The 13,005-nt window shown below is 36.0% G+C and overlaps 1 protein-coding gene across 1 annotated transcript; it reads left to right on the forward strand.

Annotated features, from left to right (window-relative positions):
* Nucleotides 1-2,148: 2,148 nt before the first annotated feature.
* LOC137744786 (CBL-interacting serine/threonine-protein kinase 14) lies at nucleotides 2,149-4,320 on the forward strand. The gene has a single exon (XM_068484584.2). The coding sequence runs from the start codon at nucleotides 2,543-2,545 to the stop codon at nucleotides 4,001-4,003; it is 1,461 nt and encodes a 486-aa protein (XP_068340685.2). The 5' UTR covers nucleotides 2,149-2,542; the 3' UTR covers nucleotides 4,004-4,320.
* The last annotated feature ends 8,685 nt before the right edge of the window (nucleotides 4,321-13,005 follow it).

Consider the following 13,005-nt stretch of genomic DNA (forward strand, 5'->3'; position numbering starts at 1 on the left):
TTTTAGACTTTAATCTTGTGTAAGATTAAAATCCAATTTTAGTCCCTAGTACATTTAATCATATCATTTATTAGTTATATTTTGATGTTTTATTTATCTTTTTATTTTTATTTTGATGTATCAATTACATTTAAATTTAATTTTTATTTCATTCATCATAATATATTTTAATGTCTACATTTAGGTAACTAATTCTTTTATAATTTATATTCCGATAGCAATTTTGTATGTTCTTTATTTAGGTACATTAATATATTTGAATATTTCGATATATCCATCAGTACAAACATGTAATTACATTGATTCAATATAATGCATTTTATTTCGTACATTTTGGTACACACATTTGAGTATTGACTTTTAGGTATATTAATTCAATAGATTATATTTCAGTAAATACATTTAGGTACGTACATTTTGGTACATACATTTCGGTATTGACATTTAGGTACGTACATTTTAGTACATACATTTTGGTACGTACATTTTGGTACATGCATTTCGGTATTGACATATAGGTACATTAATTCAATATAATACATTTCGGTACATACATTTAGGTTCATTATAATATATTTCGGTACAATCATGTGGGTACAAATATTTCGGAACAAAAAAGTCAATTTTATATATTTCGGCACAGTTATTTCTGTACATTTATGTATTTATATATTTTTGTATCACAAATGTCTTTTAATATTTTCTCATTTACGTTCATTTATAATTAAAAAAGTAAATATGTGCATATTAATAAAATTAAAATTTAATAGAGAGATTAAATAAAAATACACATTAAATAACAAAAATTTAATGTAAATTTTGATGAAAGCACTCTTCAAGGGATTAAATTGAATATTTAATCTAGCACCAGGTTTTTTTTTTAATTTTAATCTAATTGTCTAGGCTGTATTCCACTACTGCCTAGTTTGTATTGACTATAGTTTTTTTCTTCTTTTTTTTTCTTTTTCCTGGGGTTTGGCTTTGGGCTATCATAGCCTTTATTTGTACTTGCTGCACCTCTTCAGGTCTTTTTATGAAGTTTTCATTTGACAAAAAAAAAAAGGTATGAATTTTCATTTGTGCTGAAGAGGAATAATTGGGTTGACTGTTTGAGTGGCTATTAAGATGTTGAATGTTTGGATGATATATGTAGTATACAAGAGAAAATTGATGTTTCTTATCTTTTATTAATGGTTTTTATGTATTTTTATTATTATTAATGGTTACTGGTGTTAGTTATGGGCGATTAATGGTTTTTTAAGTTTATTTATTTATTTATTATTAATGGTTAGTTGTGTTGGTTAGGGATGATATACTGTCCTTTTTTAATTTTAAAATGCTTTTTTTTTTTTCTTGGTGGATTAAGGGAACTAACCGACAAAAAAATATTTTTATGACGCTAGCAATTATGTCGGTTCTTTTATGCACCATTACATGAATTTCTGTTAGATTTTTCCTAATATCCGACAGAAATGAGTTTTTCTTGTTGTTTTTTAAAGCGACACTATTGGGTACTTTTGTAGTAGCAATTATAATCTCTAAACAAGTGAATATATATATATATATGAAACCACACCCGTTTTTACTTCTCACACACCTTTTTAATTTTTTGTCGTTAGATCGGATGTATTGAAGAAGATCAAATAATAGAAATTAACAATAAGTGTGTGAGAAGTAAAAATGAGTGTGGATAGCACACTGCACACCCCTATTCAAAACACTCACCTAATTAATGAAAAAAAATCGATTGAACTAATTACCAAAAAAAACTAGTGAATTATTCGTAGAACTTTCTTTCTTTTTGCTATCAAATTGTGATTCATGATAACTTCCTTTTTCTTAAAACTTTCTTTTTGCACGACTTTAAAATCTTTATTTCTTGTTTCTTTAGTCACATTACTCTTTTTTGGTAGAAAAAATCTAAGCGAATCGGAGGCTACCCTATTCTAGAGTCAGGGTATACCACAACCCTTTCTAAAGACTTGTAGAGGGATCTTTTGGGCACCTTTTGAATCATCGCGTGGAATCCAAAAAAAAACCCCAAAAGACATCCTAACCATTAAATGAAGTTCGTTGAATTTTATTTATAAAAAAAAAAAAACTAGATATTAAGACATAATAAGAAAAGAACTAGAAAGGCATATTTTATACTCTTGCAAAAAGAAAATACATAACTTTATGACTTTGCTTGGTACGGAAAACATGGCCAACTCAGCTACGGATTCCCGTTTTCTGTTAATTACCTATTCCAAATGTAATTAGGGTTTGGTGCCTACTCAAATCCTACTTTTTTAATATTTTCTCGGCTCCACTGAAAGTTCAATCCAAGAAAAGTATTTCCAGACTGCGTACGACCGGACTTTTACACACTCGGTTTTAACCGCCGTCGGATTAACGCGCGACGACTCTCGGATTCAAATCCTTGCACAGGATTTCAGAAATCAACGCTCATCGGAGCACCGTACGCAAGTTACAACTTCGGAACGCTGTTTCAGGGACCTGGACACGTGGCTGGTCACAATTGGTTCCCACGTCGACGTAGATGCAAAGTGGCATTGCGTTGTTAAAACGGGAGCCAACGACTTTATATAGCACCAACAACTCCAATCGACAGAGCGACAAAAATCCTTTTTCCAAAAAAACACAATTGTTTCTCAATTCTTTCCGAACTCAAAAATCCGTTCTCTCGGGAGCCATGCCGGAGATCGACGTCGTCACTGACAATGGCGACGACTCCGGCGCAGACGAGGTTAACCTGTTCGGGAAGTACGAGGTTGGGAGGCTGCTGGGCTGCGGGGCCTTCGCGAAGGTGTACCACGCGCGGAACGTGCACACGGAGCAGAGCGTGGCGATCAAGGCCGTCAGCAAGCAAAAGGTACTGAAGGGCGGGTTTGCGGCGCACGTTAAGCAGGAGATCTCTATCATGCGCCGTCTTCGACACCCGCACATCGTGAAGCTCAACGAGGTTTTAGCGACTAAGACCAAGATCTACTTCATCATGGAGTTCGCCAAGGGTGGCGAGCTCTTAACGAAGATCACCAAGGGGCGGTTCAGCGAGCATCTCAGCCGTCGGTACTTTCAGCAGCTGATCTCCGCCGTCGGATATTGCCACTCACGGGGAGTGTACCACCGCGATTTGAAGCCCGAGAATCTGCTCCTCGACGAGAACTGGAACTTGAAAGTCTCGGACTTCGGGCTGAGCGCCGTGACGGGGCAGGTCCGGTCCGACGGTCTCCTGCACACACTCTGCGGGACCCCCGGCTACGTGGCGCCGGAGATTCTTGCGAAGAAGGGGTACGAGGGCGCGAAGATCGACATCTGGTCGTGCGGCATCATTTTGTTCGTTCTGAACGCGGGCTACCTGCCTTTTAACGACCCGAATCTCATGGTGATGTACCGGAAGATTTACAAGGGAGATTATCGGGTTCCGAGATGGACGTCGCCGGAACTGAAGCACCTGATTTCTCGGCTCCTCGACACGAATCCCGAGACGCGGATAACCGTCGGCGAGATTGTGAAGGACCCGTGGTTCGAGAAGGGGTACCGGGAGACTAAATTCGACTTCGAGGACTTTGGCTTGGAGGACATGCGGGACGGGGACAGCGACAAAACGTCGTCGTTGAACGCGTTTGATTTGATTTCGTTCTCGTCCGGGTTCGATATCTCGCGGTTGTTTAGCAAGTCCGGGATATCTGACTGCGGGGAGCGGTTCGTGTCGGCGGAGACGCCGGAGAGGATAATGGAGAAGGTGGAGGAGGTGGCGAAGGCGGGGGACGTGTCAGTGACGGAGAAGAAGAGCTGGGGGGCGAAATTGGCGGGGAAGAATGGGAATTTTGTCGTGATAGTTGGGATTTACCGGTTAACGGAGAAGCTGGTCGTGGTGGAGTTGAATTTAAGGCAAAGAGAATTTGAAAGTGGGCCGCAAATATGGATAGATAAGCTGAGGCCGCAGCTTAACTGCTTGATGTACCGACCGGGAGAGCCGGTCGCCGGTGACTGTTAGGACCCCAGAAACCGGTGACTGTCCAGGAATCTGAGGTGTGGTACATACAAATTGATAGTTTGGGGTATATATTAAAAATAAAAAAGGGAACAATACAATATCAGTGTCCGGGTTTTCTTGTATTTTTGTTTTTGGCCGGAATTAATTTCGAAAATCTCAAAAAAGAGACAAAGGAAACTTTTTTAGAGCATCTTCAATAATGCTAGTTAAATTCTTGTTATCGTAACTAGCCAAATGAATAGCTAGCCTGTTGGAGCTTTATTTTTGTTAAATTAGCCAAAAAACATCATTTGAATGGACTGTAGGAGATGCTCTTATATTCTTTTGTATATTCATAATTTCATTTCATTAAATCTATGGTAAGGTGCAGCAAATATCAAGAGATTGCAATTAGTAGCATTGTTTATTGTTAAAGCTAAAAGCTCGTTTGATAACCGTCAATTTTTTTTTATTTTGGCTGAAAAACGGGGCTAAAAGCGAGCCCAAACAAATCTGCTCAATAATAAATCTAGACCGGGACATCCCAAGTCGATCATCACGAATAAAACTAACTGAAGAAGAAGGATTGTCAAAATAAAAATGACCTAAATCTAAATCAAGACTATAGGTCTCTAAACTATTCGCCACAAAATTCTTTCCTTTGTAGACATGCTGGGACATTCTAAGTCGATCATCACAAATAAAACTAATTGAACAAGAAGGAGTATCAAAATAAAAATGAACTAAATCTAAATCAAAGACTATGATTTAATGCTTGACATAAAATCATATGTTTTTATATAAATTTCTGGTGCAAGTTTATATGGGGAAGAAATTGTCATAATTAACACATTATCCATTTTTGCAAAGTGTTCTTAGAGAAAATCCCATTATTACAAAATAGCATATTGCTTCCAGATGCAGCATGCCAGCATGTGAAGTACTCGATCAATCTTACCTAAAAGGTTCAAGTAACTCAGACATCTACCAATATCCACGAGAGTCCCATGACTCATCTCATTGCAAAGTGCTTGCAGCAATTAGGTTAAAAGCATTCGTTTACGCACTCGAAGTCAAATTTATATTGTCAGAATGTACAAAATTGTATCGTATCAAAAATTTACAAAATTAAAAAAACAGAATATATAGTTGGATTACTTCACGGTAACCTCAGTATCTCGCTTGTATCCAACATGTTATCTGATTAAAAATCCAGTGTGGGATCGTGGGAGAAATATGAACGTGATGCAGATTGGTAGGTATAGCTTGACAAAAATTGCAGTTAGTGTCCTATCTTTAACAAATCAGACTCAAACTTCACTCGGTTCTGCACGTGCTCTGGCTGCCTTATCCGCAGCAGAGAATCGTACTGCAATAACACACCGCCCCTTTAAACTAAATATTTTTTTCTGATTTGATTTGATTTTATACATTTTTGCGTCTGAGGTACTGTTTGCCGATGAATATATAATACTTTTAATAAATTTTCTTTGTGTCACTTTCAAATCCTGTGGAGGCAGGCACTTGCAACATGGGGTAGTGGTGATCGGGTTCCAATCCACCGTCGGATCATGAATAAACAAATACAAGAGGGTCCATCACAAACTGCACTAATGCAACTTTGTTATCAATATTTAATAGCAAATGCCAAATGGTCCACCATGCAATTGTACGGAGGCAAATTCTCCGTTCTTTTATTTTCCATGCCCTCCTGTTTGTGTGGTCACGGTTAAGCCACATCAATATTTTATATTACTATTCTTTTTTGTCTTATTATCTCTATAAAAAAATAATATAAAATGTTGACGTGGCTTAACCGTGACCACACAAAGCAGAGGGCACGGGAAGTGAGAGGGCAGAGAATCTGCCTCCGCAATTATATACATGCATGATTTTTGGGTTGTTGGTAGTGTCCAGGACTGGAGTTAGACGGATCAAAATATGAATAGCTTAAAAGTTTGTTTGTGCCAAAATCATCATATTTCAGAATTAGTGGACGAAATCCGATAAAACTTCACCGAGATTGACCATGCTTGTTCCACAAGATACGGAAATCCAATCCAACAAGGAATTATCAGGTTTCCTATAATCTTTGACTCCTTACCATCTAAGGATTGGCGTGCGTTGCAAGTAAATTACACTCCTAAGACGATACAATATCTATTTTTATATATCCTTAGTGAATCTCCTGTTTAATACGGATTCTCTATCCTAAAAGATTACATCCTCGACTAGTATAAATACGCCTTCTAGGGTTAATTTATGGTAACACAATTATCACATACTTATTCTTTTACCCATTGATTGAGTCTTGTATTGCTTATTAACTTGACCGTAGGAAAGCCTTTGACTGGCATACCATCTCCCGATATTTGGCTAACTCACGATTTTTTGTTCCTTTACCAGTTACACAAATTTATGCATCTCCACCCTTCACGACAGTCGTGCGTGAATTTAGTTCCAACAAGTAGGTATTGAAAGTAAGTTTGCAAATCTAGTTTAGCTACAACATTGTGTTCCTCATACAATTTAAGTTCGATTTTTCCTCTCCTCTCTTTAGTTTTGAACTAGTTTAAACTACAAGGATAATTATTTGAACTAGATCGACTCTAGTGAATATAACCACTCCTACGTTTAACAAACACGCAGAAGTTTGCGCATCAATGGAAAAGCCCTTCTTTGTCATTTGCCTCAGATCGATCCAAAGCCTTTCATGGGTGTTTATCCAATTTCTTCAAAACATGAGTACTGCACATCAATGGATAAAGACCCACCGAAGAAGTCAACTAAATCCATTTCTTCTCACATGCCGAATTGAAAAAAAATCCAAAGCCTTTCATGGGTCTTTATCCAATTTCTTCAAAACTTAGATCACTGCATCAGTGGTCAGTGAGAAAACGTGTTGCTGACTTTCAGGACCGGTGAAGAATAGAGATGAGAGAGACGGGAGAAGGGAGAAGGGTGAAGAAGAGAGAGGGAGAGAGTGAACATATGGTTTTCCCAGCGGCAGGACGGAGATCTGGTCACCGGCGGCGACGTGGGTAGGTGTTTATCGGGCTTGTTGGGTGGGGAATTTGAAGCGCCGGATTTATTTTAATTTTGTTAAATCACTGTTAAAAAATAAAAAGAACATTAAATAAAGATGTTAACCATAGTTAGAAGATGAGACACATGGCAAACAAGAAGGTAAGCTTACACATAAATTAATGTGAGCGAGCGAAAATGCGTCAACCAAAAATTTAAAAAAAAAAAAGAAACTAAATTCAAGCCAGCAAAAGCAGACAAAAACCATATGCTATGATTAATGAACGGCAATACGGGTAGGTTTGTATTGTTCTAAAACCACAACCAAAGAATAATTTGGGCTGGGTCATGTCAAGACTCAAGACAAATACAGGACATGGTCCACCATACCCTACGTGATCGTCATTCCAGGATACATCGTACGCAAAATAAAGCGACTTTTATGGACGAAGTTCCTATTTGGAGAAATCTTAATGTGCATTTTACTAGAACATAAGCCATGTTCGTACTAGTTTATGTGTTATACTAAGAGCAGACGACTTAATTATTATATAATGTTTTTAGAGTATATTGTTAAAAAAAAAACAAATTCACTTGCTATAATTTGAGTAAAACAATAATGACGGCACAATGTGATACATTGAAAAATTACTTTTGTATGGTAAATCAAGTTCTTCTAACCTTTAGGATGCAATTTTAAGGTCATTTTCATGCAATTTTATAGTCAAATTTTTATGCAATTTTAAAGTCATCTTGTATGATGCATGCACTTAGTAAGTTAATTCTATAATCTACGTTAATTTATAAACATGTTCACTATTGGTGATCCCTTCACAAGGAGGGAAGAACGATCTCTCTCTTTTCTCTTACGATTTAGGTTTAAATCTTTGAATCTTTTGTTAACTATCTGGTTTAAATCTTTGACGGCTTATTATATTAGTGTACTACATTTGCGGAAATTACAGAGCGGAGATGAAATGGAAAATCGCACTGACATTGTCTGGTTAGGAATACAATGACGTGAATCATGATATTGCTCCATGATGGTGTCATTTTATTCTCATTAGAGTGCGTATTTATAAACTTAAAATTTAAATAGAGAATGCCCTAACTCATTCCATATTGCATACCGACCCCTAAGTGAATAACCACATAATAAATATAATTCAATAAATAGAATATGAATATAATAATACGATGAATTAGCAATTTTTGATAAATTTTTTCACAAAAAAAAAAAGTTCTTAACTCATGATAATTCAGGAACTAAATAGATATTTCATCCTGTATATTCTGTATGTGTGTTTGTGTGTCATATCCTTTTTACAAGCACCCCTGTATAAACTTTTTGGCCTCATCCCTTTCTCTTGGTTCTTATCCGTTGAAGATGCTCAATCGGCAATATCCATTTCCATGCCTTTTGGTTGGTTTCGATAGTTCTGCATTATTGGTTGCAATTTTGTTTCCTTTTGGACCGACCACACACGTGTTGCACATACAATGGTGGTGGAAAACTAATTTTCGTTTCAGTAATATTCCCATGGTTGTCTGTTCATACAGTGGTGGTCAGAGATCCTTTGTCTGCCAAACCCTCGATTTTTTAGCTAACTCATGTTTGTCTGTTCTTTTATAAGTTACAAAGTTAAAAATTACTTCACATTAACCGGTTTCTGCTGCCTCAGTATCTCGCTTGTATCCAACATATTGTTATCTCAACTTCACTCGCTTCTGCACTTGCTCTGGCTGCCTTAGCCGCAGCAGATAATCAAACTGCAATAACACACCGCCCCTTTAAACTAAATATTTTTTTCTGATTTGATTTGATTTTATACATATTTGCGTCTGAGGCACTGTTTTCTGATGAGTATATAATATTTTTAATTAATTTTCTTTGTGTCACTTCCAAATCCTTTGGAGGCAGTTGCAACATGGGGTAGTGGTGATCGGGTTCCAAATCCACCGTCAGATCATGAATAAACAAATGCAAGAGGGTCCATCACAAACTGCATTATGCAACTTTGTTAATCAATATTTAATAGCAAATGCCAAATGGTACACCATGCAATTATATACATGCATGATTGCACACTATTCGATTGCATGAATCAGGATTACGTATATATCGATGTACAGATCTATAATAACCCTAAATTTATTCTTTTTGGGTTGTTAGTAGAGTCCAGGACTGGAGTTAGATAAATCAAAATATGAACAGCTTAGAAGTCTATTTGTGCCAAAATCATCATAGTTCAAAATTAGTGGGTGAAATCCGATGAGACTTCACTAAGATTGACCATGCTTGTTCCGTAAGATACAGAAATCCAATCCAACAAGGAATTATCAGGTTTTCTATAATCTTTGACTCCTTACCATCTAAGGATTGACGTGCACTGCAAGTAAATTACACTTCTAAGACGATACAATATCTATTTTTATATATCCTCATCGATTCTCCCGTTTAATACGGATTCTCTATCCTAAAAGATTACATCCTCGACTAGTATAAATACACCTTTTAAGGTTAATTTCTGGTAACACAATTATCACATACTTATTCTCTTACCCATTGATTGAGTTTTATATTGCTTATTAACTTGACTGTAGGAAAGCCTTTGACCGGCACACCATCCCCTGATCTTTGGCTAACTCACGGTTTTTTGTTCCTTTACCAGTTACACAAATTTATGCATCTCCACCCTTCATGACAGTGCGTGAATTTAGTTCCAACAAGTAGGTATTGAAAGTAAGTTTGCAAATCTAGTTTAGCTACAACATTGTGTTCCTCATACAATTTAAGTTCGATATTTCCTCTCCTCTCTTTAGTTTTGAACTAGTTTAAACTACAAGGATAATTATTTGAACTAGTCGACTCTAGTCAATATAACCACTCCTACATTCGAATCAAAAAAGAAAGTAAATTTTAATTTCAACCATAAAAAAAAAAGGTGCATTTTTGCCCATCTGTATTAACCTTAATGTATACTCATTATACACCTCCTTGTTTGCCATGTGTCTCATCGCCAAACCATGGTTAACATCTCAATTTAATGTTCTTTTTATTTTTTTAAAAGTGATTTAAAATGTTGACTAAATAAAAACAAAAATATATACAAACAAAACAGTTCTCTACCCGGCCATGCCAACCCAAACAAACACGCAGCCGCGCTGCCACTGCCGGCGGCGACCAATTTCAACCTAATTCCTTATCAACCTATCACTCCACTTTTACCCCGAAACAACATCTACCACGCTCTTCACAACATCATCCGTCCCATTATCTTTGATCATGCTGTCATAAAAATGCCTGAAATGGAAAAGCCCTTTTTCAACTGTTCTATAATTACCGCAGAAGTTTGCACATCAATGGAAAAGCCCTTCTCCGTCATTTGCCTCAGATCGATCCAAAGCCTTTCATGGGTGTTTATCCAATTTCTTCAAAACATGAGTACTGCACATCAATGGATAAAGACCCACCGAAGAACTCAACTAAATCCATTTCTTCTCACATGCCCAATTGAAAAAAATCCAAAGCCTTTCATGGGTCCTTAACCAATTTCTTCAGAACTTAGATTACTGCATCAGTGGTCAGTGATGAGTACGACTCGGATAACTCGTTCTCGAACTCACCGGACCACACAGGTTAGAGAAAACGAGTTGCTGACTTGCAGGACCGGTGAAGAATAGAGATGAGAGAGACGGGAGAAGGGTGAAGAAGAGAGGGAGAGAGTGACCATATGGTTTTTCCGGCGGCAGGACGGAGATCTGGTCATCGGCGGCTACGTGGGTAGGTGTTTATCGGGCTCGTTGGGTGGGGAATTTGAAGCGCTGGATTTATTTTAATTTTGTTTAATTTGTGTTTTAAATCACTGTTAAAAAATAAAAAGAACATTAAATAAAGATGTTAACCATAATTAGAAGATGAGACACATGGCAAACAAGAAAGTGTATGGTACGCATATACCTAAATTAACGTGGGCGAGCGGAAATGCTTCCAAAAAAAGAAACTTCAAAAAAATAAAAAAAAGAAACTAAATTCTATGTAGCAAAAGCAGACAAAAACCATATGCTATGATTAATGAACGACAATACGGGTTGGTTTGTATTGTTATAAAACCACAACCTAAGAAATTAAAAATAATTTGGGCTGGGTCATGTCAAGACTCAAGACGAATACAGCACATGGTCCACCATACCCTACGTTATCGTCATTCCAGGATACCTTGTACGCTAAATAAAGCGACTTTTATGGGCGAAGTTCCTATCTGGACCAGACGACTTAAATATTACTTCGGTATGGTAGACCTAAGTTCTTCTAATTTTTAGGATGCAATTTTAAGGTCATTTTCGTGCAATTTTAAAGTCATTTTTTTATGCAATTTTAAAGTCATCTTGCATGATGCAGGCACTTAGTAAGTTAATTCTATAATCTACATTAATTTATAAACATGTTCATTATTGGTGATCCCTTCACAAGAAGGGAAGAACGATCTCTCTTTTCTCTTACGATTTAGGTTTAAATCTTTGAATCGTTTGCTAACTATCTGGTTTAAATCTTTGAAGGTTTATTATATTAGTGTATTACGTTTGCGGAAATTACAAAGCAGAGATGAAATGGTAAATCGCATTGACATCGCCTGGTAAGGAATACAATGACGTGAATCATGATATTGCTCCATGATGGTGTCATTTTATTCTCATTAAAGTGCGTATTTATAAACTTAAAATTTACATAGAGAATGTCCGAACTCATTCTATTTTGCATACCGACCCCTAAGTGAATAACCACATAATAAATATAATTCAATAAATAGAATATGAATATAATAATACAATGAATTAGCAGTTTTTGATGAAATTTTTTCACAAAAAAAAGGTTCTTCACTCATGATTATTCAAGAACTAAATCAATATTTCATCCTGTATATTCTGTATATGTGTTTGTGTGTCATATGCTTTTTACAAGCACCACTGTATAAACTTTTTGGCCTCATCCCTTTCTCTTGGTTCTTATCCGTTGAAGATGCTCAATCGGCAATATCCATTTCCATGCCTTTTGGCTGGTTTCGATAGTTCTGCATTATTGGTTGCACTTTTGTTTCCTTTTGGACCGACCACACACGTGTTGCACATACAATGGCGGTGGAAAACTAATTTTCGTTTCAGTAATATTCCCATGGTTGTCTGTTCATACAGTGGTGGTCAGAGATCCTTTGTCTGTCACACCCTCGATCTTTTAGTTAACTTGTTTGTTCTTTTATAAGTTAAAACAAATTACAACTTATGTGGGTGTGATTGTGGCATTGTTAATTGTTGATGAATCATATAGCCTCGCCAATGATTTTTTTTTTTTTGTCGTAAGATTAAATATCATTGATAATGGAAATATTACAAATATGAGGATGCGAAGAGTGGTCTCGTTAAAACCTTAGTGTATAAAAAAAAACCTTAAATAAAAAGAAGCTAACTAATAACTCGTCTGGAAGTGCTTTTAAAGTAGCTAAATGTACTTTTGGTGAGAATGTTTTTGAAAGTAATCTTTAGTAAAAATGCAAGTGAATCGTAGAAAAGCATTTAAAGTGTTTCAAGCAAAAACATATAACTGGTACTTCTTACATAAAACATTTTAAGTGCTTTTGAAATTCAAAAAGATTTTTTTAAGAACATTTTGAATCATTTTAAAAATATTTCCAAACAAATTCTAATATTTTTCTTTAAATCAATTAGCTACGGTAAGAGTTGCAGCCAATCGAAAAGTTCCGAGAACTATACCAAAAAGACAAGAATTTAATAACTTACTAGATATAAGCCCATTAAAGCAAATATATGATCATGGGCCAAGAAAGTAATGAGTAATGGGTTCACATGAGAGGTGGATAAGCCTACAAAACTTTTTTTTCTTCTTATGATCGAAACTGTTAATATAAAAATTAAATAAAACTAATAAAAATGATTTAAAATTTTTGAATTTTAATAATATAGATAAAATAAATGGTAAAGTG

The sequence above is a fragment of the Pyrus communis genome, chromosome 12, assembly GCF_041283825.1.
Source record: "Pyrus communis isolate YQ-2024b chromosome 12, ASM4128382v1, whole genome shotgun sequence".
Lineage (NCBI taxonomy): Eukaryota > Viridiplantae > Streptophyta > Magnoliopsida > Rosales > Rosaceae > Pyrus > Pyrus communis.